The sequence below is a fragment of the Bicyclus anynana genome, chromosome 6 (genome assembly GCF_947172395.1).
Source record: "Bicyclus anynana chromosome 6, ilBicAnyn1.1, whole genome shotgun sequence".
Lineage (NCBI taxonomy): Eukaryota > Metazoa > Arthropoda > Insecta > Lepidoptera > Nymphalidae > Bicyclus > Bicyclus anynana.
Window position 1 is genome coordinate 10,977,704 of NC_069088.1, and position 27,401 is coordinate 11,005,104.

The following is a 27,401-nucleotide window of genomic DNA, read 5'->3' on the forward strand; positions in this document are numbered from 1 at the left end:
TTGATTTTAATACAGACACACTTGTTTCGCTGTTCTATCTATATTTAGTCTGATATTTTAAAAATTCGAAAGAAATAAACACTAACTGCTAAATCTCTAAACCAATTTTAATGAATTTCGTATTTTGATTATAAATAATATCTTGGGCAAAAACATTGCCTACTTAACTAGTTATTTACAAAGAAGTACGATGATAATTATTTACCGCCGATCTGAATTCCATTTTTTTTTAATCGTATGCTTTTACCCTTTATTACAAAAAAATAAACGTTATGAAATTCAAAATACCAGCGTATTATCATTGTGTTATACCTAAGTAATACCTACCTAATTCTCGAGCTTCTAACCCAAAGGACTTTGTGATGGAACTCGATTAAATTAAGTTACTACAGCGAAAAGGAGAGCCAATTTCGATTCACATAGAATTCAAATGAGCTTTTTATTCAAACACAGGAGTGGAAGAACACTAAAACAGACGGTTCCGCACCATTGCCGCTGAAAAAAACGTATAGGCGTATATTTTAAACTCGCGATCGCTGCCTCTGTGACTGTGCAAAAGTCCCCGAATGAAACTGTAATGGGCTGCCATTGTCATCATATTTTTTCGAACATTCACTCAATTTAAGGGGAAGGCGACTGAATTTTAAGTGGCGCTTAAAATAAAGAAACGTTTCAGGAAGTACAATTTAATTAAATAAAACATAGATATCTACATTCTCAGAAGCAAAATTAAAGTTATAAATATTGGCTATGACGTTAAATTTTACATATTAATCTCTAAATACGTTATTAAAGCTGTAATTATGCTTCACAGCAATACTATAAGTATGTAAATAAATTTATTTAATAAATTTTCAAACCCATTTTACATACATTTTAATTTCGTTCGTTTATAATGATATGATTTAATTTCAATCTTCTATGTATCGGTTACGTATGGGTCAATAATTTTATTAAATCAATATTATTCTAAGTACATGGTATATTAATCCGTTTACGATTACATATTTTAACAATGACATGATAACAAATCGTCAAATTGCCATATATGTTAGGTGATATGACCGTTATTAACTAATACTAAATTAGCTTTCTATTCAATGCGTGCTATGTTCGTAAAGGATACATAACCGTTTAAATACATTTCAATAATTTATTTATTTCTAAGCTAACCCTATAAGGTACTAATAACTGATTGACAGCGTGACACAGTTTGAATAATCTATCCGAAAATATTTGTCCTAAGATATAACTAACAGTAACATTTTATTAGAATATATTTATAATATATCAAAGAGTTATCTAAGCCTACCGTTTATATAGATAGTTCAGCTCTAGAACAATTTGGTTATAAATGTTTTTAAATTACATTAGCCTACTTACAAATACATTTTCTGTTCACCGGTTAAGCAATACACTATTAACAAGACTGTACAAAAGATATTTACAAAATACTTATACGTCTAAAATATAATAACTGCTAATACGGAGTGTTAAATTAAGAATGCCGATGCCTGCCGAAGTTCAATCATAGCTGCTCAATATTGAGTCCAGGTTTTAGCTGAAAAATATATGAAACATTAGCTAACAAAGCTCGATTAAATATAATCTTAGGTTAAATGACCAACAGACTAAAAATAGAAGTGACAGACTTTTTTAAGGCTGGTTACACACTTCAGAGATCAGTTGTAGTCTTTGTTGTAGTTAATTAATCTTTGATTTTATTTCAACACTAGTAATGTCAATAATACTCGTAGCTAAATATTTGTCGGCCTTTACAATATATAGTAATTCATTGGATTCTAGTAATAACTCTTGGACTTGAGATGTATCATCTCAAGTCCAAGAGTTATTCCTCGTCGATCGTATATGATGAATAGTGAATCCTAGACATCGTCTAGTCTACACTATTAAAAACACGCTTGATCTATTTGTCTATAGAAGAAGGTAGTAATATTGTTAAATAAATCCCAACATACCTTTATAATGCATATCCCGATGCATGCTGGGGCAAGTTTTGCCTGGATACTGAAATAAAAATTTTGTATTACAAAACATACTTACGTGTATATTAATATAACAATGATAACATCGCAAAAATTGATTTATTAGTAATTGTTTCTATATTGTTTATATATATATATACCTATGCATAATAAACTACGAGTAACGTAAAATGAAACAGCTCTTGCGGAATTTCGAGATTGAAATTGCAGACTATTTAATTTAAGTCTTTCTAAAAATTCTGAATAGGTTTTTTATCAATTTACTTATGTCTTTATGAGATGTGCCATCGTGAAGCGTGGCGTAAATAGTACTCAGTCTGTAAGTTGAACTATGCGCAGTTACACTTATGTTAGCGACTTACAAGTAACCGTACATGTTGACGCCAATATAGTCTTTTACAAAGATTTTCAATTATTTAAGATCTACTAATATATTGGACAATCACAGAGCATGCAAATTGTTTATTATACCTACGCAAATAAATGTCTTTTTGGGTCAAATTTACTTGCCGGGATGTATACATAGCTATATAGTATGTTACCTTGCTCAAGTCAAAGTCAATGTTAGTCCGCACAGCGCGGTGGTGCAGAGGCTGTGGAGGTCGGAAGTTGTTCCCGAGTGGAGCCTTCGGGTGCCGCGCATCTCCCTGCATCAGGCGCCTTAGGGCGTGCAACTAAAGTTGTAAATAAATTTAATTAACCCCACGGTGGCTAACTTTTCCAATTTGAAGAGCGAAGCTATTTGGTTAATAGACTACAAGCCCTTGAATATACATGTGAAATGAACCAATATGAATAACACTTAGAATACTGTTACTATATCAGAGAATAACTCTGAGCATTATGCCGTCATTTCTGAGCGGTACAGGTGAGTACGCTAGCTTGTAGTCTATAAGTGTAAAGCATATCAACTCAAATTGGAAGGTGAGCCTGCAACAGCCATATATATCTTTTGATATTCAATGACAAATTAAGCCTACAATCTCACCTGATGGAAGCGGGGTTACTTGTTAGGGGCAGGATGAAAATCCACACCCCTTTCGGTTCCTACAAGACATCGTACCGGAACGCTAAATCGCTTAGTACGTCGGTAGGTTGTAACTAGCCTCGACTCAAGCCTCCCACCAGTGAGACAAGGATAAACTAAGAAAACCTCAATCCGGCCAGCCGGGGATCGAACCCAGGACCTCTGCCTCATAAATTTACATGCGGTCTGGCTATTGCATTCTCTTATTCTAAGGTACTTCTTCATAATATTAAGTTTTTATGCCTTTGGTACCTGCAACAGTCGCCTTAGGGCGTGAAACTAAAGTTGTAAATAAATTTAATTAACCGCACAGTGGCTAACTACTCAAATAAGAGCGAGGCTGTTTGGTTAAGTGTAAAACAAACCAAGTAAAATACTTCTAATACGGGGATTAAGTTTTTTACTCCTCGGTATACTTTAAAGTAGTAGGATAGAATAATGGAATTACTTAATACTATTATTACAAAGCCTTTGTGTAGACCACGGTATAAAAGAGGTTTAAAGTAACTAGAATCTATTTTTACTTAAATAAGTTCTGGGCTTGAAATTATTCATGGCTTTTTTGATATAATTATAATATTTTCTTTAGATGTGTAAAGAAATTTTCGCTGAATAAGAACTAATTTTATAATTTCAAATGCTAGATGATAGAACATAATAATTGCCCTGGAGGGCTATTGTATAAGATGTTGATGTGTTTCTCTTTGTTACAAAGACTCTGTCTTATAGAAGATATGAAATATAAGAGATAGATATGAATTTGAAACTAGCACTAGCGAGATAAACAAAACATCGTTATAGAATAGACCTCCTGATATATGTTTACGAGTTTCAGATTAAGGATTTTTCATAATTTTCTTAATGAAAAATCATTAATTTCTCACATAGATACATATTATGCGTAAGTAATTATTTCTATATAGTTAGCAGGTAGGTATGTAAGTTGATTTAATTTGATGTTTATAATATTTTTTTTTTAATTAACCAGTTTGCCCGAGTAGCACCAAAACCGTCCAGGATTTTGTAGTCAATAAATGGTCTGGTTTATACAATCAAAACAATAACTTAAATCCAAGTTGAAGTTTTGAAAGTAACACCAAAATTCATTTGAAGTTTAAAAATAAAATTTACAAGTTTCTAAATATAAACATACAAGTGTGCTCAGCACAGAAACAAACGACTTGTGTTGAATTGAAATTTCTTAGTGCTACGGGTAGGTAGTGGGTAGACCAGTGAGGGTGTAGTGTTGGTATAGCCTGCCAGGTGGGATTAACTGCCCCCCAACACGCGAGCGCCGGTATCTCATTCCATCGCAGTTTACGCCGTATTAAACCGTTTGATTGTGATTATAGACATCGCTTCGAAGCTAAGGATTGTGGATTGCCGAAAATGACTCGAACGTTTCCTTTATGGCTTTATTAACTTTCACGGTTTCACAACAAAAACATGGAGGTTTATTTTGCGTTTTGCATGTCCTGAATTATAAAAAAAAGTGTTTAATAAAATATAAAACCTGCATGCAATTAGGACGTCAGTAAAATATTCGTATGTAAATTATTTAAACCTGGTGCGTGTTTAAATTATTTCGTTCATAATTTTTATTTTTTGCTAGTTGTGTCTAAATTTAAAGGCATATTCAAGCTATGTACATGTATTGGTAAATTATCTAAAATTGGCACGTAATGAAACATTTCAAACAAATTTAATTTTAGAATATTGTTTTGTTTGAAATTTTAGTAAGATTTACAAAAGTTTAGAACTCTTGAATATTAAGAAATACTATAAAATAATTATAAGGGTAATATTTTCTTAAATAAAAATGAATAGTCTATTCGCTACGTTTCTTTAATTGTATCTTCATTTTATACTAAGCACTTGCTGACGCCTATCGGCTGACGGCTATCTAATACTGATATAATTTTTAAAATTAGCACTTTCAATCAAACAAACAAACGAACTCTTCAGCTTTATAATACTAGTATAGATATGTTCCGCGCGAAAGTTAGTAGCTTATAAGTAAATTGGGAACCGAAAATGCAAGTGATAAAGTTGTAGACCGCGACTACCCGCAAGATTGCCAGCAGTTGCCACTAGCACTTAATTTCCCCACTAACAAACGGAAAACATAAACAATGATTTATAATAACAGCATACAACGGCACTTTCAGTTTACTTTTAACACGTACATAATTCACGGCGGAGTCTTTGTCTAGAGGCGAGGGACGTGAGTTGTTTATTGTAGCGTGAGCACAAATGAAAATGTTATTACGTTGGCCTCGAGACTCGACCGCGGCCGCGGACCCGGACAAGCCTCGCGCTGGATGCGCCTAACTATGGCTTGTAGAACTGTGAGAATTGGAATTGTAATTGTAATAGTAACTTCTGTAAGTCGAATTTTGAGGGAGGTATAAAAATATTAACGTTAACTAGTTTTCGAGTTATCGAGAGTTTCAAGTTCGGAAATATTGGACTTGTAGAGGTTTTTGTTCTAATTAGCTTTGAGGTTTAGGTTTTTACCAATAAAGATTTAAACATCACTATCTTTTTTGCACATGAATACGTATCACACGTGTCAAATAAGACAAAGAGCACAATCATTAAAACGCAGAAGTTTTGAGGTAATTAATAAAAATTTGTTATTACTGTATTACTAAGAAATAAACGATTATTATTATTATTAATTAATTTCAAATGATCAAGTTGTAGAGGTGGTAAAATCAAATAAGGATGTGTCTTGGCTATGTTCAGAATACAGAGTTGTGGAGGGAAAATAAGTATCTGAATGGCTAGGAGAGACGCAGTAAAGACCGATTATTTTGAAGATAAAAAATTCAAGTGATAGCGGGACTTGTTAGGAGTTTTTCTTTTTCAAGGTTTTTGTATTATAAGCCAATAATTGGTTTTAACTCATTTATAAACTAAAGTTTATTATTATTATTTATTAAGATGTTATCAAGTCAAATTCGATTTAGTGAAATACGGCGAAGTAGTATTTCGACCAAATCAGCGCTTAGGAATCGTGAATAGTTTTAGTATAAAAATAAAGATAGTTATAATATTTTAGGTAGGTAAGTAAACACTAGACTAACATAGATAAATTAGTCAGTACTTATTCCAATTTCATGAACAAATAAATTATTTATATTTGATGACCATATTGTAATACTATAAAAAGTTTGATGACCATATAGTAATACTATAAAAAGCGAATAAGTTGTTTATTTCAGACAAGTACCCTGTAACTGGTAGGTGTTATGTAAAGACACAACACACTAGCGTTTCTCAAGCGTAGCAGCGTAGCGTGCATTCGACACGAATGCGTAGCGTAGACGTAGCGACTACGTTACTTAGGATTGCGTATAAGCTACGAAACGAATCGATGCTCGCTTGATCAATGATCTTTTTCCACGACAATCACTTTTGCTATATTAACACACGGTGATTATGTGACAACATTGCATACGTTAATCGAACGTTGGGGAGACGTTAGTGTAAAGGAGCATTCTTTTTTTAAACCCCGACGTAAAAAGAGGGGTGTTATATGTTTGACGTCTGTCTGTCTGTTAGTCACTATAGCTCCCGAACGGATAAAGCGATTTTAATTTTGTTTTTTTTTTGTACGAAGGGAGACATAAGGGCGAGTGCTCATTGATATGTTTGATGAAAATCGGTTTAGATTTTTAAAAGTTCTGGAGGTTGAACGTGGGGAAGAATAACCGAATGTGTGTAAATATATGTTCTCAGGTTGGGTCTCAAATGAAAGGGCACTGAATGAGTATATTGATGACTTGATCGAGAGTGTAATTAATAATTTCATGACCTTTGGGGGTTATTTAAACACAACACACACACACGCACACACATTACAAAACACCTACCTTTCTTGTTTATTTACATAAGCCACTTAACTTGTTTGAAATTTAGTATAACTAATCTAAAATAATTTATTATTACTCCTTAGGTTTGGTCTTGAAATTGAAATTTAATCTCCACTTTATTATATCACCAAAACGTACCTCAATTAAAACAAAAGCCACTATTTGTTATATTTGTTCTAACTACATTTAGTAATGAAAAATAAACTAATATTTTCGAATACTTCACTTAAACATTGTGGTATAAATATAACAAGTATTTAACATGTTATAAGTTATGTTGATTACTTTTGCAGAACGTTATATAAAATGGCAAACTATTCTTAATTTCAAATTAACTACAACCAACAGCCGGGGGTCTTGCTTATGAATATTATTACCGTTATACCAGATGTATGCAAACATGAACACTGAACAGGTTTTCAGTTTGATTTACAAGTACCGGCTCGTATGAACGTAGCAACGTCGAGTTTAAATTTGAGTTACCGCTTTCAAGTATCGCGTTATATTACGTAGGTATAAGTATATAAAATCCTACGTTTACTAAACTTTCTGTGCGTTTTTAATTTACGCATTGCCTGTATAAATTTTAAAGCAGCAAACCTCAATGCATATCCGATGGTCTTATTTGTATCAATGCAAAATGAACTTACGTAGCATATACGTATAACTTGTGTTCATACTACAGCCCTATTCGATGTGTACTGCTTACCAACAAACAAAATAGAAATGAAGGTATAGAAAACACATGTCATTTATTTATCCTACTAATATTATAAACGCAAAAGTTTGTATGGATGTTCGGATGTTTGTTACTCTTTATCGCCGCAACTACTAAACTGATTTGATTGAAATTTGGAATGAAAATAGATTTTAAAATCCACATGGTTCCCGAGGGATTTGTGAAAAACGAAATTTCACGCGGACGAAGTCGCGGGCGTCCGCTACTTATTTATTTTAATTTATGTATTGATTGTTTAAGTCATGTTGTATGTTAGTTAAAATATAACTATATCTAATTGTTCTAAGCTTATTAATCGAATTACTTTTGTTAATTCAAGAACAAGTTGATTATTATTACTAGGTGTGAAATGACTAGCGATTTATATCCTCATTTTTAATTGAAATAATAATACTAGATTTTCAAAAATATGTAACGGTAACTTTGTCTTTAGAAACAATTCCCGCATTTTGTAAAGTTACAGCGATGTGACATCGTTGGTTTCCATGGAAACTTCGTTTTTAATGACTTTTATTTACGACATTTTTTTTTATTCTTTACAAGTTGGCCCTTGACTACAATTTCACCTGATGGTAAGTGAGGATGCAGTCTAAGATGGAAGTGGGCTAACTTGTTAGGAGGAGGATGAAAATCCACACCTCTTTCGGTTTCTACACGGCATCGTACCGGAACGCTAAATCGCTTGGCGGTACGTCTTTGCCGGTAGGGTGGTAACTAGCCACGGCCGAAGCCAGACCTGGACAAATTAAGAAAATCTTAATCTGCCCAGCCGGGGATCGAACCCAGGACCTCCGTCTTGTAAATCCACCGCGCATACCACTGCGCCACGGAGGCCGTCCAAAATTTGTCATAGGCGAATATAAAATACAAGCATTGCACCCCTGATGTTTTGTATGATGTTCATTTTGACATTCAGACAATGTTCATGCATCAAGTAGTTAACTTATTTGACCTGAAAGATAAAAGTCTAGCCATTTAAAAGGTATTGGGTTACCCAATGCCCATAGATGAACAATTAAATATCGTATAATTCTCATTATTTTTGAAAAATAAGCGATATCCGTCTAAAATATATTCTAAAGTAAACAAATTGTGGCAATTCAGTTTAACAATCCCCTTAAGCCCAAACGTACCTGTTGTTTAGTGATATAAATGGGCTTGTTGACAATAATCCACGTGACTGTCTCGTAGCAGGCGGGCGCGGTGGTCGAGCCGTCGTACGTCATGTAGTAGTCGGTGTCTGGCAGCAGGCCTCGCACCGACAGCCGGTTTACTGGCATCTCCGCTCCTAAGCAACATAGTACATGATCCGGCGTAAGAAATATATACCCTCATCTGTTATTTATTTATTAAGATGCGTGATAGCCCAGTAGATTTGACCTCTGCCTCCGATTCCGGAGGGTGTGGGATCGAATCCAGTCCGGGGCATGCACCTCCATCTTTTCAATTATATGAAATTAAATATCACGTGTCTCAAACGGTGAAGGAAAAGCATCGTGAGGAAACCTGCATACCAGAGAATTTTCTTAATTCTATGCGTGTGTGAACTCTGCTATATCGTATTGGGCCAGCGTGGTGGACTATTGGCCTAACCCCTCTCATTCTGAAAGGAGACTCGAGCTCAGCAGTGAACCGAATATGGGTTGATAATGGTGAATTTTTTTTAACAAAATACAGGTTTCTTACAGGTTGCTTGTTTTAGCAAAATTGTATTAAATGTTTTTTTTTGTATTAAATGATTATTTTTTTTATTAAATTTATTAAATCTACTTCCCTTACTGGTTAATGTTGAGTACATTATTTTGACTGAGAATTGAAAACGTAAAGGTTGCCTGCTTTACATTGCAACTGTGGGGTTGCCAGATATAAACATGAGTAGTGTTATTTAGATACACTCATCAGTTATTCAGTTACCTTAAATAAAAGCTTATATTAATGCTTAATTTAGCTGTATAAAGTTACCTTTGATCTATTTCATTATAAAAAAGGTGTCTGGACGCAATTTAACTAGGCAACCTTTTTGAAATGCATTTTTGTGAATATTGTCTATAATTTATTTTTAATCACTAATAAATAACAGATGAGGGTATATATTTTTAATGCCGGATCTTAGACCAACAATGTCACCAGTTAGAACTAAACGATGGTTGGCATTACGTTAGCTTTAGCGTTGTCTATGTTCTGTGTTTGGCATTATTTAAAAATGCAACCAATTTTGGAGTTTGTATAGTTTAAATCTCGTGAAACTAGGCCTTATTAAGATCGTAATAGGGTTTAGCTTGTTAGCCATATTAAGTTTAGCTGTGGTGGAGCTGTCGTACGTCATGTAGTACTTCGCAACAATGTCACATTAATTGTATTGCGTATGGTAGGCGTCCACTGATCCACATTGTTCTTATCGGACGCATCGCATCAAAAGGTTTTTTTTGATTTAACGGTACAAAAAATCTGTTCGATGCGGATCAGTGAACGCACTTGTATGACTTTCTATACAACGAATACTAAAATCCGTTTGATGCAATGCGTCCAATGCGTACGATCCAGATTTGTGGACGCCTGTCGTAAGTGAACGCCTACGTTTAGTTGGAACTAAATTATGGTTACATTTAATGAAAAATGGAACAAATTCTGTAGCTTGTAAAGTTTAAAAATACTTTATAATTTTAACAGTAATAGTCGGAACATCCATTTCTAGTTTGAGACTATCCAAATTCTTCCGACCAAAAACAATGCTGCTTCGCAAAAACAAACACGGATAACAAGTTTGATCAGAATAACACAATTCAAATAATAACGAAACATTAAATCTGTGACTAAAGTATTCTAGTATGATCTTTTTTGTTTTTAAAACTCTAAGTGATCCATAACGATGTTTTCAACAGTGATAAGTACGGTAGAGGATAATAGATTTATCGTCGTCGAGAATAAAATTCCCAACACAGAAGGCAGCTACGCAAACTTTCAAACGGTCTCAGAAATTGTGTTAAAAGTTATAACTTACCTCCGTATTTTATATTTTCTAACTCCTCCGTTAATATCCTGAGCTCGGGATTTGATAAATCTCCAAGCTGAAAATAAATACAACTTAAAAAAAATTAACACCAACAAAGTTTACTTTAAAATCTTATTTTAATAAACGATTAATTCGAACATTAATAATAATAGCTTTATACTAAAATAATCACGATTTAAATTATTAATTATATTCCATAATATCATATTACCGACCCACATAAAGGAAAATTTAATGCAAATATAATTGTAGAGCTGAGCATTAGCGTTTAAGCGAAAAGCAAACTAAATGTCATTAACCTGGTAAATAGACCAGGTAAATTTAATTAATACAGATAAACAAGTTTAGAGCGAAGCATATACAATGTACATAGGTGTATCGTGTGTGAGCAAATTGCTTGCTTTTACTATGTTCCGAGTAGCGAGCAACTTTAGCGAGATTTGAACAACAGTTATAGGACCACTTTCCTACTACTATAATAGGTTAAAAACTATCGACCAGTTAAAACAGTACGTTAACCTTAATAATGTGTTAACTAGATACTAAAAACTATCGACCAGTTAAAACAGTACGTTAACCTTAATAATGTGTTAACTAGATACTAGCTCAACTTCATAATGTTAACTTTACCAATGGTAGGAACTAGTCTAAGATATGAATTAGAAACAAATTTTTTTTTTCTTTTCATACTCAATCAAGAAATCTGTCTGCGTTCAGAATGATAAGTGCTTTTGTAAAACAAATGCAAAGAAATAATAGCGGTTGGAAATAAACAAAGTAAATCCATAGTATTCATGTTTTTCGCTATTCACATTAACTACTTAATTTTTTAAATGTAAAACAGATAGCCGAAATATGTTTGCGTTGTTAATTATTTTATATTGTAGTTTTCATATTTTGTATGCAACAAAGAATCTACTTATCTTATTTAAGCCATACATAACTAAATTATTCTTAGAAAAATCATCTCTAAGTTTTCCTAAACCGAAGGTTGCCTGGAAGAAATCGCTACTTAGCGATAAGGCCGCCTTTTGTATGCTGATCTCTTCCTAATTTGTTTTTTATTTCACTTGTTTTTGTCTTTGTGGTGTGCAAATAAAGTATATTTATCTTTATCTTTATCTCTACACATTATATAAAAAATAATTAAATTTCTCATTTGGAATTGCGACGAATAAAAGTAAGTTCGGATATAGGGACCGCGGTCGTGGTCGCCAAAAACGGAATGCTACCTTAAGACCCATCAATGCGTCAATGCATTGCAAAAAAAAGAATGAAAAGAAAGAAAGAAATATCTTTATTTTTAGGTAATGCCACACAGTACAATATTAAATTCTAAATATATAGCTTATGGCTAGAGCAATAAAAAAAAGAACGCCCTGCAATATGTGGCATAACCTAGAAAAAGGCCCTAACTCAGCATTTTTCCACAGACTTCTTATACAAAAAAAAAGTAAAAAGCTTAGAAGGATTCAGTTTAGACAATAAAAGTGAGAAAAGCAGCAAACATAGAATATAAAAGCCTCAATAGCTCAACGGTAAAAGCGGTTCACTCATCACAGAGGGATGGTGTTTCGATCCCAGCCCCGTTGGTCTATTGTCGTACCCACTCTTAATACAGTCTTTCCCGACTATTTGGAGTGGAATGGGAATATTGGTCATAAGTAAAAAAAAAATCCTATTAAAAAAAAAAACAACTTTAGTATGTGTGAAAGTCGCTTGGCACAGCACTTGATCGTAGCGTGTAAACCAAGGGAGATATGAACGGACCAGCAAACAGCCCGGGACAGGCTGCCCTCATTAAGGAGTAAACGATCGAACAGTTACTTTGCTATAAGAAAACAGTCGTTTGAACAGCGCTAAGTCTACGCAACTAATTACGTTCAGTTTATTGAGCCTAGGGTGTTACAGGGAATTTATTATGCTTTGGATCATATATTATTACAAAATTCTACGCGCTTTTAGTATAGTATTTACGTGTGAAATGAACCAACGTGAATAACGCTTAGAAGGCTGTTACTATATCAGAAAATAACTCTGAGCTCTGAGCTCTCAACTCAGAAATGACGGCATAATGCCGTCATTTCTGAGTTGTACAGTGGTGAGTAGAGTGAATAGAATTTCTCAGGTACAAATGATGAATTACGACTAATTATATTAATGTATAGCTTTGTTATAGTGTTAAAGATTATTAAAAATAAATGTCGAAAATCCTAGTGCCGTACTAAAATGGTGGTGCCGGAAGTCAGAACAAATGTTAATTCGTTGACAACTGCAGAAGCAAAATAGGTCATTTATTACTGTACGGCATTTTTGCAATTCCTTTTGTACACATATACAGATACTTTACCCGTAAACGCCGTACATATTTCCAGCGCAGGAGTGGAAATATAAGAGTCGCAAGCCTTACTCTTCACTCGCGTACTCACCTGTACCGCTCAGAAATGACGGCATAGTGCTTAGAGTTATTTTCTGATATAGTAACAGACTTCTAAGACTTATTCATGTTGGTTCATTTCACATGTAATTTTTGTTCAAAGGCTTGTAGTCTATAGGTTGTTTTGTGGTTTATTTTGTTTTTCGACTTAACCGAAAAGCCAAACATAAATAAAAATACTTCTAAAATCAATCAAGAACCTAATTCTCTTTATCTTTACCAACAATATATATTTGTACAAAATAAAACGAAAAATACTGCACAAAAAAGAAATACATAATATTTTCCTATCACGGTTCAGACAGCTGCTAATTTGAACTAATAGCTTTGGCTAATCCAACGCCGAGCAAAAATACCAATTTACTTAATTAACTACCACTATTTTGGGGAGGTTACGGATAGGTGTGGCTTCGTTTATAACAATTCACCGATAACTATCACCCTGAATCTATTCAAACATGAAAGATAGATCCATTAATTTTCTACATACCTATAAGAACACTAATAGCTGAACTGTCTGTGTGTGTGTGTGTGTGTAGCTGAAATATCTAATATAACGTACATATTATAAAATAACAACTTAGATTTTTGTGTGTTTCAACTGTTTCGTTCCCTAATTTTATAAAATATTGAAATCGAACAAACGTTTTTTGAGTTTTAGCTAAACTAACGGACATCAAATTACATATATTTTAGTTATTTTCTAGATAAAAAACAATTAAAATCTAGATGTGAAATTCATAATTATGATATCAAAGCATTTTAAACGAACAAGTAAGATGTATAATGATGTTATTAATTAGTAAATAATGACGTACTTACTTGTAGCAGTAAAGAAATTGAGACGATTCCTTGAGCTTTGTGAAGAGCTTCTGAGAAGTTTGAATATAGTTGTGAATTGAAACCGAATATTTGAATCTGTAACAAACAATTATTTGTAACTTTCTAAATAATATAGGCTATACTTATAATTGAAAATTTACAATAAATTGGTTCATGATTTATACCAAAAATTTTCAAAATATTTCAAAATATTTAATATTTTTAACATCTGATGAAATTTCAGAATCTCTTAATAATTACAATATTTATCGTGATTTATTCACCCATTTTTATAAATTTAACTTGGAAAATTAAATGTTATTAAGTTACATTAAATGATTTACTAAGAGGTACAGATATACAGACTTTCGTCTTTATAGTATTAATATTAATTTATTAGAGTATTAATAAGTATGGTGAGAATTATAACGCGTTTCTGAAAACTCTTATTCAACCAACGACTTCAAAATAAATTGTTCTGACAAACATAAATAAAAACAAATCCGGCCAAGAATAAACACATGATTTTGGATAAAACGCGACTGCGTAAGAATTTGTCACATAAATAAACAGGAGGCACGCTTGAGTTGGTTCGCAGTCGTTCTTTGGGATTACATTAGGGATTTGGGCGCCTCAGGGGTACAGCCTATGTGTGAAACATCTGTTACCCCTCGGCAACTTCATAGGAAAAATCTGCGATAATGTATTTTATATGGGTTCGTGTAACAAATTTGTAAATTAACTCAGACGTAAGTACTGAACTGTTGTTTAACTTTGTTAACTTGTGAGGTAATTTACGAGTAGTCGACATGTAAGATAGTACGAGTACTCCGAGCGACTAGCACAATGCTTCGCGCTTTGCTTTAAATTAATTGCATTGTTATTACAAATAAAGAACTTAGTATTGTTGTTTGTTGTTTGTAACACATACACTTTGAATAATTTAATGACAATATACAATACACACAGGAACAAAGGGAACAGGTATTGGTCATATTTAAAAACATGGCAAATGTTCATTAGAAGAAATATATAAAAATAAAGTATTTTCTCCTATTATGTAAACTTTAGTTTTTTTTACTTAATTCTTAGCCAATCAGCGAGGTAAAGAGGTGGCTGGTAGACCTAGAAGGTATAAACCAGATTAAATTTTCACTAGTTGAGGTCTTTTACCTCAACTAGTGAAAGTTTTGAGAAAAGTATTGAGAAATCTACATTACAACCATTACGTTTGAAACTATTGGAATAATTATTACGATTTATACAATATAGTCTTGTCAGCATTTCGGAAACAGTGTTAAAATACTGAAAGTGATTATTACGATTATAGTCTTGTCAGCATCTCGGAAACGATGTTAAATACTGATACTGATTAAAATTTCATACCCGCACATAAATATTTGCAAAAATTGTAACCAATAAAGATTTTATTAATGGGGGTCTACATTAAATTACTCCAAAACTATCGGTGTTAGAGAATTTTTACAATAAGAGAAGAGGAAATTTTGTAATAAATATCGATATTAACTCGTGAAACTTGATCTCTATTGATATTATATTTTGATTGATGCTTCATTGGTCTGATTCGTCACCACGAAACCAATACAGTATTTTTGAGGCTTTACCCATTCAGTTTAAGACATCCAAGATATAATGATGAACTTGGGATAAATAGCAGACAGAGACAATATAACGGTGTCTAAGTAGTAATATAATTAGTAACTAGATATTCGTTGCAGTATTGCAGTCACGTCTAAGTTTCACTCAGTAAACAAGGGGGAGAGATGCTCACTAATTGATTGCAGCTCACGAATGCAAACATTTACAACTATTATATAGGTACATACTACCTGTTATGTATATTTATGCACAAGTATAAATTTATACCGGTATAATTGCTTTGTAAGTTTACTTTTTTGCCTGATATAGTTTACTAGTTTTTGAGTCTGTAAATGTTGGTTATAATGATTATTGGAATACACACCGCTCCACAATTTAATGCTTTCCATCGCTTAATTATTGTAGTAAACCTCGAACCTATCTATCATAAATTTGACGTCCACGGCAGCCCATAGGACTTTTGTAGGGACTTCCAAACATCACAATGCTGAGCCGCCTGCATCCATCCATGCAGAATCAATCAGAATCAGAATGCAGAAAAAAAGTCGACATCATGCGAATTCCTGCGACTCGCTTGATGTCGACAGTCTACCTAGTGGAGGGTCGACCAACACTGCGCTTTCTAGTGCAGGGTCGCCATTTCCCCTTACAACATATTAAACATTAGTCAGATTAAGTTTAATACTATAAATTCATAGCACTAACCTCAGCAGGGAATGAGTAGCCATTGATGGCGTGCTCCGATCCGAACTGATCGTGAAGCCCATAGTGTATGTGGATCTCATGGAACTGGTACTTGTATGAGAGAGGGCCCCCCGTTATGTTGATGTGGTGGCGGGTCTCGTTCTCCACTGTGAAGATTACTGAGTGACCGGTGTTACTTATTAGACCATTTATCTGGAACAAAGGATTACATTAATTCAATAACCTTATTCTCACAATATTTTATATATAACAAAGGAGATATTCAAAAGTAATTTTCAAGGATATACACCCTTCAAAGTAAATACCTGATTAATATGCAATTTAAATACCTAAAGGAGATGGCTCATTTCCGGTCCACTCTTGTACCCCGAATCATTAAAATTTAAAAAATACAAGAATTTTATTAAAATCTAAATAACTGAATAAATCTAACTAAATAAGAAGAAATAAAATTAAAACGCAAGTTTTTGAGTTATATCAAGATGGCGCCCTTAGAGAAACTATGACATGACAATTGAGAGCAAACGTCAAAACGACTACTGCATTGAAAACGTCATCAATCCGCCATTATTACTCATAATGGTATTGCATTTATTGGGAGAGAATGAATATTATTTCGAAAGAAGTAGAGGAAATTCGTAGATTTTTATAATCAAAAATAGTTTAAATAATTATTTTCTTTTATTTCCGCCAGGGTACAATGACTGATCCTGAGCTCCAATTTTGGACCATCTCCTTTCCATTAAAATATTTTTTCTACCTATCTAATATATATGGTTTTTGTGAAAATCCCGAACTTACAACATTTCAGGTGGGTACATAGATTGCAAGTAGGTACCTAACAAAGGTCGCTATAACCCCAACGCGATAGGACATTGTTTATTTTTACTCTTAATATAAAAAGCTTCTTACTTCCTTGCACTATTTTAACCAATTTAAAATATTTATAGCATAATGGTATTTTTGTCGTGTAATTTTATTACAAGCGATATTTATTGTAATTTTAGCAAAAGCTAAATATTATCATAATCAATATCAACTTCCACTAAGAAAAATAAATAAACAAATTTACGTACTCTATGCTTATCTATGTGCAAAAATCGTAGGTTTGGATCGAACAGTAGTTTCTCTGGCTCCAAGTTGACGGGGGACTGCCGCCGCCCCTTGTTGCATAGCGACCACTCGGGGTTGATCAGCCCCCAGAACGCCGGCCCTGGGACGAGAAATGCCTCATTAATAAATTAATTAGAACAACGGTATCGGGTAACGATTAATCAGTTAAGTCCAAAATTATAATTAGAACGCCTCCATAACGTCAATAAGTCGTCCAGTAAGCAGTCTTTTAGAACATATGCACAATGATGTAATAGTAGTAAAACTTTTTGTGACAGAACTCTACCGGGAAAGTACTACTACCATGCTGATTTTTACTGCTAAACAGCATTGCTGTGTTCCGGTCTAAGGGTATTGATGCCGATAAACCCACATACACATTTTCGCTTTACACCAGCCACATCATATCAAGTTAACTCTCAAGTCAGCAGCACGGATAAAGATGTGGGAGGTTTTTTTATAAGGAATAAGCTTGACCTCGATCACAGTATACGCCAAGCTTCAAGTCACTTCACTTCACTTCTTATAACACTTAGCTCATCAGGAGTGTTAATCTGTAAATGTTTTAAATAACTCGCAAGTGCGAGTTCTGAATTCTATATATCTTTCTCAACTTATACTATGTTAGACATAGAGAGATAGTGGTGAATTCGAAACTCGAACTAGCGAGTTATAAAAACATCGTTACAAAATAATCCTACGGTTTGGCGTATTGCAATGTGAGACCGCACTCAAAGTTTGACGCGTACTATAAAATCGTAGCGAATCCATTGTGTGCCGTTTAATTTAAATAAATATATAGTTATCGAATTACTATTTTTTTTAATCGTCCATTATAGGGCTGGATTTTCGAGAGCTCTTTATCAAAAGTAGGATCCCCGCCCGTTGGACTTTTATGCATTACCACTCCTAGTAAAAGAGATTTCTAAAATCGGAAGGGAAAGGGACATGGCAAATACTTTATTAAAAAATCCACGGGATTAAAGCCAGTTAACATTCCGATTTACTGCTTCAATATTGAGAAAGCTGTGGAAAAGTGGACAAAGCTTTGGATAGCGTTCATGTTTCTTATTATTTATGGCCTTGAAAATTGCATGGGTATTGGGTAAGCCGCTACACTGCTTACTTTATGAGCACGCTATGAAACTATTTGCTTACCTACTGTTTTTTTAAATACATAAAACCCTATAATCATAAGTAAAAAATAAAGTAAGGCAAACTGTGTTCGGATCTAAATGTATGTATATTTTTTCCAATCTTTGTAACACATGTTTAATGCAAATAAATAAATTATCATAGATAAGATTTAAACCTCAATTTTCTTCAAACTAAGAAGACCTAATCTCTACTGTCTAACGTTCAATTTACTGTAAAGGAATTTGAGGTCAAATTCAAAGGTAAATCAAATTTTCAAATTTATTAATAAGGCCGTAAGCGTTAACAATTGGAGACTTGAAACCCCAAATTGCTTAATATAAAACACTTACGTATACATTATGTAGTATCGTTAAGTATTTAATTACTGTGACCATAACAGCTGATCTGCATGATCGAATCAGAAATGAGGAAATCCGCAGAAGAACCCAAGTCACCGACATAGCTTAACGAGTCGAGAAGCTGAAGTGGCAATGCGCGGGGCAATAGTTCGAAGATCCGATGGACGTTGGGGTGCCAATGTGCTGGAATGGCGACCCCGTACTAGAAAATACAGTGTTCTTCAACTCACCTCCAGGTGGACTGATAACATCACGCGAGTCACAGGGATTCGTTGGATGCAAGCGGTTTAGAATCATGATGTTTGGAAGTCCCTACTAAATGCCTATGTTCTGCAGTGGACGTCCATTGGCTGCTATAATGGTGATCACAAAGATAACAACTCAACAATTTGTTATTTTTTTTTTTATTTGAATCACTGATACATTAGCTCATTTATAACTAGATTACTCTATGATTGTCTAGAACCTTTTAAATTTAATGAAAGAGCGTAGGTTTTGAGCTACAGGCTATAATAAAATCTACCCCTGGTATCAGGGTAAATCCCCAAGTTTCTAGCAATGCCTACATAAACCTACTGTAAAGCCTACGCTACTATAGTTTATGGTAGCATCGAATGCAGAATTTATATGACCAGAGAGGCAGAACACCCACCAATTTTTGTTCGCTGTCGTGTTACATGAAAATGCTCAAAGCTGGAAAGGCCAAATTGGGTTAACGTCTACATTCGGTATTTCAATATGGAGAATACAGCCAGAAAGAAGCCAAAGCGCTTTGGATAGCGTTCACGTTTTTATTATTTACGGCCTTTAAAATTGCACGGTTAAAGCCAGCGCAGTGGTTGTGGTCACGCCTACTTTATGGGGGAATGTGTGAACTTGCCTTATTGTAAATACTTTTTTGGCACCGTTTAGCATGAAATAAAAACTGCAATTACGTCAGAACCAGCTCCCACCACAGTATTAAGGTGAAAAGACGCAAAGTGCTACCTACGCCTCCTAATCTATTTTTAAGTATTACCTACGTAAGCTACTGTCTCGTTTGATATTTATTTTTAAAACTGCGTGGGTAACAATTACCGTTTCTGTTTAGAGACTTTTATTCCATAAATAAATTTTTCTTTTAGATATTTTTTTTTATCTTTTAATAAAAGTATTTATAAAAGCTTTTGTAAATGAACTCTCTAATAATAATTAATTATTTACCATAAAAATATTACAACGTAGCGTTAATTAAAAATATAAGAAAACATCCATTAAGTGGGAAAACAATATTCATACCACGGGGACCGTAAAAAAAGAGGAAGCAAAGTATCGTAAGAACGATTACTAATGGGCTTGAATATTAGAAGGGATGAGGGTTGAGAGCACGCAACAACGCTTACTTTTACATTATACGACCGAAAATAACGTGGACATTTTTATGATACCTACCAGATACCAGTATTTGTTCCCGTGACGTCACAAAATATTTCCACATATTAAAAACGGACGCTAAAGCCTTTATGAAGCAAATTTCAAACACCACATTTTATAAATTGTTGTTTTTTTTTTAAATATATTAAAAGTAACAATGGTTTGGTCTTGTGAATAAATAACTTTATTAATTACTTCCAAGAACAACATATGAATTAAACTAAATTAAAACTAAGAATTAACAGTAAATTAAATTTAAATTTATAATAAATAAAATAATTATAAGAAATAAACACCATCTAATTGTTCACCCAGAGACCCAATACGCTGGCACTATTAGGTACCTCTATTACCTCTGGATGGCAAGGCTTAACATTTGAGCCAAATAAGCGCCAGCTCTTGGGTCACCTGACGCATGGACCAATTTGTCAGACATAGCATTGAAAAAAAATTTTGTATCTGTTGACCATGGGCCTAAAGTCTCAAAAACAAGCGCCGCAAATACATAGTCATTCGATATGACCGAGTATTTAGTCTTGTTTTACAATAGGTACCTACTATAATGCCCCTTTCCTCTCCAAGTACTCAAGTAGTCAAGTCCAGGTGGGATTAAACGTAATAAATTTGTTATTTTCTTGCTTTATTAAACCCAATATTAAACTAAATCTGTAGAATGTAATATTTACACATGAAAGTGGCAAATATAATATATTTCCTATAATTAGTATTCTCTGACTTGTAGCTCTTGTTTACGTAAACTACAAGTTTTGTATATCGTATCGTATCGAAGTCGTATCGATATCGTCAAATAGAAAAGGTATAGGTCGGAAGTCATTTACTGATAATGTTGGATAAATTTTTAACGCCTCTTATTTGATTAGCAAAAGATTAAACTCCTTGGGGTTTCAATATTTATGATCCGTATCTCCTATAGAATTAATTAGCTAACTTAATAATTTTACAAGACTTTAGTCTTGTAAAATTATTAAGTCAACTAGAGAGCGTATTTTTTTCAATTAACTAGGTATTTAGTACCTGGTTAATTAAAAAAACACTCTATATAAAAATACACATCACGCGAGCTATATGTATGTATCGCTTAGAGTGCTCGCGAGTGAAGTATGAGAACTTTACCATGTCTGGCAGTACATTATACAGATATATTTTTCTTTATTTATACATGTTAATATACATATTATAAAAGCTTTTTGCATGGAAATGTTACCATTTCAAAAGATATGATTTAAACCAGAAAAAAACAAACATTTTCAGTATGTTTATCATCTTTTTAACCGACTACAAAAAAAGGAGGAAGTTCTCAATATGAGTCTATTTTTTTTTGTATGTATGTTTTTCTCGTAGCTTCATTAAATCGGAATCGCAAACCACGGAGAATTCGTTGTGTCCCTTAGTTTATTTTAATTAAAAATTCTCGTTTGACTTTTAATTTTAACTTTTTTTTTACTTTTTCATTTAACTTTTTTATTTGCCCTTGAAATAAATAAATAAACATAAGTTAACAAGTACACAAGATAACTATCTTACTCTACTTATAAAAAAGCATAGGTACTACGGATAAAAAGGCATAAGTGGAAACCAGAATTTCACGTCGAAATTCGAACGATAAAATTCAGTAAGACCGTATGAAATATCTGAACCCGAATGATACGATAACACACCTCACAATTTTGCCAGTAACGCAATATGAATGCAAGATAAATCGCTCGTATAAATTTCATGTCACGTAAACTGGCAAAAATGTTATCGGCCCAGAGGAATTGATACGGTGCGCAATCGAAATATTTGCGGATTTGCGGTAGGTCATCGCATTGAGATTTCCACCGGCAATATACAATTACGCATTAAAAATTCGTTTCAATACGTTAAGTCTCAAATTGACACCAGATGATTCCTGATTTATCTCTGGCTGGCTTATCTACCTGACGTTAAGACTTACTTACCTGATAGAAAACTATTGTCTTTATGAAAGCAACAGTTTACATTAAAAAATCTACGGTTTCTTAAAGCCTAATATTGTCTCTAATTTCAACAACACCATCATTTTTAGACCGGAATACCACCAAGGCGATTCGAATAGTAGAAGCTCTTTAAAGCGCTCGTGACTTTAATAGTTTTCGACTTTTCTTACCACCGTAACATAACTTGACGTTTCAATAGTCCCTATAAAATAAGCCTAATTGAAATAAATGAATTTTGAATTTTAATTTAAATTTTGAAATAGTTCCACAGAACTCTAGATCTGTCACAAAAAGCTCCCTACAACTTAAAACTAAAATATTTTTGATAAAGTGCTAAATATTAATAAATTATAAAAAAAAATATTACACATGGATTTTAACAGCTTACTGCATAATTTTATCTCACAGTTTAATTATAATTAGCATACAATGTTCTCGCTATAATTTGTAAATGAAGTTTCGTTGATTTAACTTGAATTTTCGGTCTATATTTAATAACAATACAAGCAAGCAAATGCACTACGAAACAAGTATATTCACATCCAAATGATTATGAAATCTCACCTGAAATGCCGTCGTAGGTCCACCATTCCTCCCAGCTGACGCCGCTCACAGCTACAATCAAACCGAGTCTAATTAACTCTGCTCTCATTATGAACGTAGCTTTACATTTCTTGCGCCACTTGTCTTAATACAATTTGCATAGATTTAACAAAGCGGAAAAAATTTACAACGTCACAACAAAATGTTTAATTTTACAATATACGCGGCAGTAAAACAAATGCAGTGTTAAAGTACGTTGAAATATCTCATCTCATCTTTTTTACACGACTGCAAGAAGGGTTATGTTTTTCGCGCGTATCTTGTATGTATGTATGTAATATTCTTTATTACCTCATATCCTTCAAAGCGCTAAACAGATTAACGTAATTAAGATATCGTTAGATTCGTATTAATAAAGCAAGTGTCCTAAGATAGGTGAAGTTAAAAAAAACTAACACGACGACTGTAAGTCGCTATAGACTCGAGGTAAAAAAAAAATATTTTTATTAAACATATTATTTTTAAAAAATATTGCGATATGGGTATCAAATTCAAAGGCTCATCAAGAGTGATCTCAAAATGGTAAATTATGGCGATATAAAAAAAACCTACAATTAGAAAAATTGTTATTCATTAATCGCTATACAAAATACGCAAGGCGGATGACTAGGTTAGGCTTTCTGGTTGTTTAGTTTTTTTAATTATCGACTTGTTGTTATTTATATTACAGAAGACCATAATTAACAAACAAGCACTACGATTTTTTTATCGAGAATATTAGCCTAACTAAGAAAAAAGTGTGTAACGGTCAAGAATCAAGGCATGATGCAAGGCAAGGCATCTATAAGTCTGGCATTTTAACCACAGAACTATTGAGGTTAAAGGGATATTTCTACGCTTATACCAACAGTAATTCGTTTAATACTTACGCTAATCGCTTTTTAGTTTATTTTTGTCATTTTGAAGTCGGTTGAATTTTTTTGTTAAAAAGTGTTTTTTCGGTCATGACACTGATTATTATTATATTTTGCGCTACGTTAGTCCAGTCTGGATAACATATATTTCTGTTCTTTGTGCTTCATAAAACAATAACAGTCGCCAGTCAATGTTAAAAGACAAACAAAAAGATTGTGAAATAAATATAGTTAGGTATACATCAAAAAAGATTCCAAAAGATTTTTTATTTCTCCACCATTCCTTTTCCAGTTTTATTTAAGCGAATCAATCATAATGAAATAAATAAGCCAATGGAGCGTGAAAGCGGTCTTTTGAAACAAAACGTTTTCCTTGACGCGTCGCTTGCTACACTTCAATTGCTCACAAATCGTTATAATGTCCTTATCGCTGCCTTTTTATTTCTGAGTGAGACAATACAAAATTTCGTCTTTTTGTTTCAGAATACTTTAATTTTTCATCGCAATGAGTGTATTTAATAATAATATGATAATATGCTCCCGCCCGACTTTTCGGTCACGTCGGCTAATCTGATGGTGAAATTAACCATGAACGTAGGAGATATTATAGTGCACAAGTGTACGACGGCTTTACGTGCTCTACGGGGGTGTACTAACACCGCCAACTTCCTAACTCCAGGCTGCTATTAAGATTTTCCTTGTAAGAAAAATCCCAATTTTCATCCTCCTCCTAACAAGATAGTTCGCTTCCATCTAAGACTGCATCATCACTTACCATCAGAAGAGATTGACGGCCTCCGTGGCGCAGTGGTATGCGCGGTGGATTTACAAAACGGAGGTCCTGGGTTCGATTCCCGGCTGGGCAGATTAAGATTTTCTTAGTTGGTCCAGGTCTGGCTGGTGGGAGGCTTCGGCCGTGGCTAGTTACCATCCTACCGGCAAAGACGTACCGCCAAGCGATTAAGCGTTCTGGTACGATGCCGTGTAGATACCGAAAGGGGTGTGGCTTTTCATCCTCTTCTTAACAAGTTAGCCCGCTTCCATCTATGACTACATCATCACTTACCATCAGGTGAGATTGTAGTCAAGGGCTAACTTGTAAATAAAAAAAAACTTGCTAACTCCTGGCTGCTATTGAAATTTCTCGGAAAAAAGAAAGCCAGCCAAGCCTGACCTAAAACTTGAACCTAGCACATAACGATACGAAGCAACATAGGCAAAGCACTACATCAAATAGGAGAAAAGATTAAGCAAGCCGATCAAAACAATGATGGTTAAACGTAATATTATATTCGAACAAGGTTTACGGTGTTAATAAATTTTGTTATTTCATAAAGCTTATCGAAACTTCCACCGGCTCATCCTTCAACTCAGAAAAATACGAAAATGCGAATAATTTTTACCTCGAAAACATAAATATTCCGACTCCACGAGCTTCACCAACTCGCAAGAGACGGATTTTCAAGAGATTAAAATTTCTAATTTGAGTGTTCTGGAGTTCTCTTAATTAAGATTATAGAATTATGATACTCATAATATTTCGGAGCAATTAATTCAAAAATACTTAAAATGAAATTCTTATGCCGTAATTATCTGAGAATTCTAACGAAATATTCTCACTTTAAGGATGCCGGATAATTATTTTAATATACAACGGCAATTTTAATGAAATGTAATATTTATTAATTCCCCAATTAAATTGTCAGAATACCAATATAATGTTAAGTTAAATTAATTCGATAAAGCGGTAAACTTAAGGGCTTTATTTTTGTAAATATTTGTCATTGCTGCTACAGAAAGTATTTAAAATGAAAATTTTGAAAAACCCCGGAAGATCAAGAAATTACACACTCTCGATCAATATTTTTGACGGCCTCCGTGGCGCAGTGGTATGCGCGGTGGATTTACAAAACGGAGGTCCTGGGTTCGATCCCCGGCTGGGCAGATTGAGATTTTCTTAATTTGTCCAGGTCTGGCTGGTGGCAGGCTTGTTACCACCCTACCGGCAAAGACGTACCGCCAAGCGATTTAGCGTTCCGGTACGATGCCGTGTAGAAACCGAAAGGAGCGTGGATTTTCATCCTCCTCCTAACAAGTTAGCCCGCTTCCATCTTAGACTGCATCATCACTTACCATCAGATGAGATTGTAGTGAAGGGCTAACTTGTAAATAATAAAAAAAAAAAATCTCTTTCAGTGCGCTTTCATTTGAGACCCCACTCGAGTATATTTGCAGACATTTCGTGATTCATTTTTATCTTCTTCTATTCAAAAACAATATCCACTAAAGAACATATATATATTAGGTTAGGTAAACATATTTAAAACTTTATCTGATACGTGGCTGCAGTAGCTGATAGTTATTGTAAGTATCTAATGCAGTTAGCCAAAGAGCAAAATAACTAAATTGCGTTACTTCAAACCATCCTAGAGCAATATTTATAAAGGGATCAGCTTAAGTTTGCAATACCAAAGATAGAAAAAACTACATAGGTGTTATTCGCAGAAAAATGAAAAACATGTCCCTAAAATATCTAGAACTGAGCAACACAAAAATGAGTAAAAATAACCAAATAGGAAAGCGATATCTTTTAAAGTACGTATCCCAAAGCGTGCAGTTGAAATGTATACCAATCTCGAACTTACTCGATACATGCCTGATTTATGCTTTTAATTTAAATTTTTGCATTCGCCAGGCGAAGTTGGCTACGGACGCGCGGGCTGCATTGCAAATATATGTCGCAGTCGACTCCCGAGATATCGTTCCCGGGTTTCGATTCGATACAGCTTGAGCGAACTGTCGACTTTTAATCTTTTAATGCTACTCAACAAACTTTTACCTCGCGCACTACGTTCACGTTCATTTCAGTTCATAATAATGTTTCGAGTAAAAGTTTTTGTAGGGACTTTTGGTGTACGCCTAACTTTTTATTAATAATACAGGAAAAGAGTATGTTTACATTGCACTGCAAATTTATTTCATTTGTCTATAGTTCTATACTAATATGAAAGGTAAAAAGTGTGAGTTTATAAGGGGTAATCTTTCGATCTTCCAAACCAATTCAGAAAATTCTTTTACCTACTAATAGAAAGCTACGTTATTTGTGAGTGTCATAGGCTATAATTTGTCTCTACTACCTGTACCTACACTATAGTGGAAACTTTAGTATTTAAACTATCGTGAGTGTTATTCATATTAATTGATTATGAAACATGGTTAAAACTCACATGAAAGGTCGGAGCATGCCCGACTACTTTCGAACCCATACGGGGCCCTTAGTCATAAGCTGGTTCTTACAACGCGGCACGATCCAAACTGAACCGATCAATTCAGTTTGGATCAGTAATCATTTTAAAATGAGTGTAAACATTTTTTGTTTCACTATCTACATTTTGACTACTACCTACGTAACTAATTATGAATACGAATTCATTATTTATTATACTTACAAATTCCAACTGTTCCTATAATGAATGTTTTAGATATTCAACACAACAATAATTTCGAAAAAGTTGAAATAGCCCAAATTATATGGTGAGTGTTGACATCATTATTTGGAATAGAGAAGGTCAGTTATTTCGACTAATGAGTTTTTCATTGCTCGCCGTAGTGGGGGATAACATTAACCGAGCTTAGAAGCCTACGAGCTGAGTGAACCTATAGCTCAGAGCGGCTTAAAGTAACTTTACCGCCGAA

General features: G+C 33.8%; 1 protein-coding gene across 2 annotated transcripts in view; it reads right to left on the bottom strand.

Annotated features, from left to right (window-relative positions):
• Nucleotides 1–676: 676 nt before the first annotated feature.
• The window catches only part of LOC112058471 (carbonic anhydrase-related protein 10), a 49,468-nt gene continuing 22,743 nt past the window's right edge, over nucleotides 677–27,401 (bottom strand). The window contains exons 3-11 of one of the 2 annotated variants that reach the window (XM_024099323.2): nucleotides 22,813–22,863; nucleotides 17,324–17,460; nucleotides 16,248–16,439; nucleotides 13,923–14,018; nucleotides 10,652–10,718; nucleotides 8,784–8,938; nucleotides 2,549–2,680; nucleotides 1,980–2,028; nucleotides 677–1,561 (exon numbers count right to left, since the gene is read on the bottom strand). In XM_024099323.2, the coding sequence (XP_023955091.1) occupies nucleotides 1,539–1,561; nucleotides 1,980–2,028; nucleotides 2,549–2,680; nucleotides 8,784–8,938; nucleotides 10,652–10,718; nucleotides 13,923–14,018; nucleotides 16,248–16,439; nucleotides 17,324–17,460; nucleotides 22,813–22,863 (902 nt within the window). In that variant the 3' untranslated portion in view covers nucleotides 677–1,538. The remainder of the gene's footprint in view (nucleotides 1,562–1,979; nucleotides 2,029–2,548; nucleotides 2,681–8,783; nucleotides 8,939–10,651; nucleotides 10,719–13,922; nucleotides 14,019–16,247; nucleotides 16,440–17,323; nucleotides 17,461–22,812; nucleotides 22,864–27,401) is intronic. The other variant, XM_024099324.2, reaches the window with a different exon arrangement.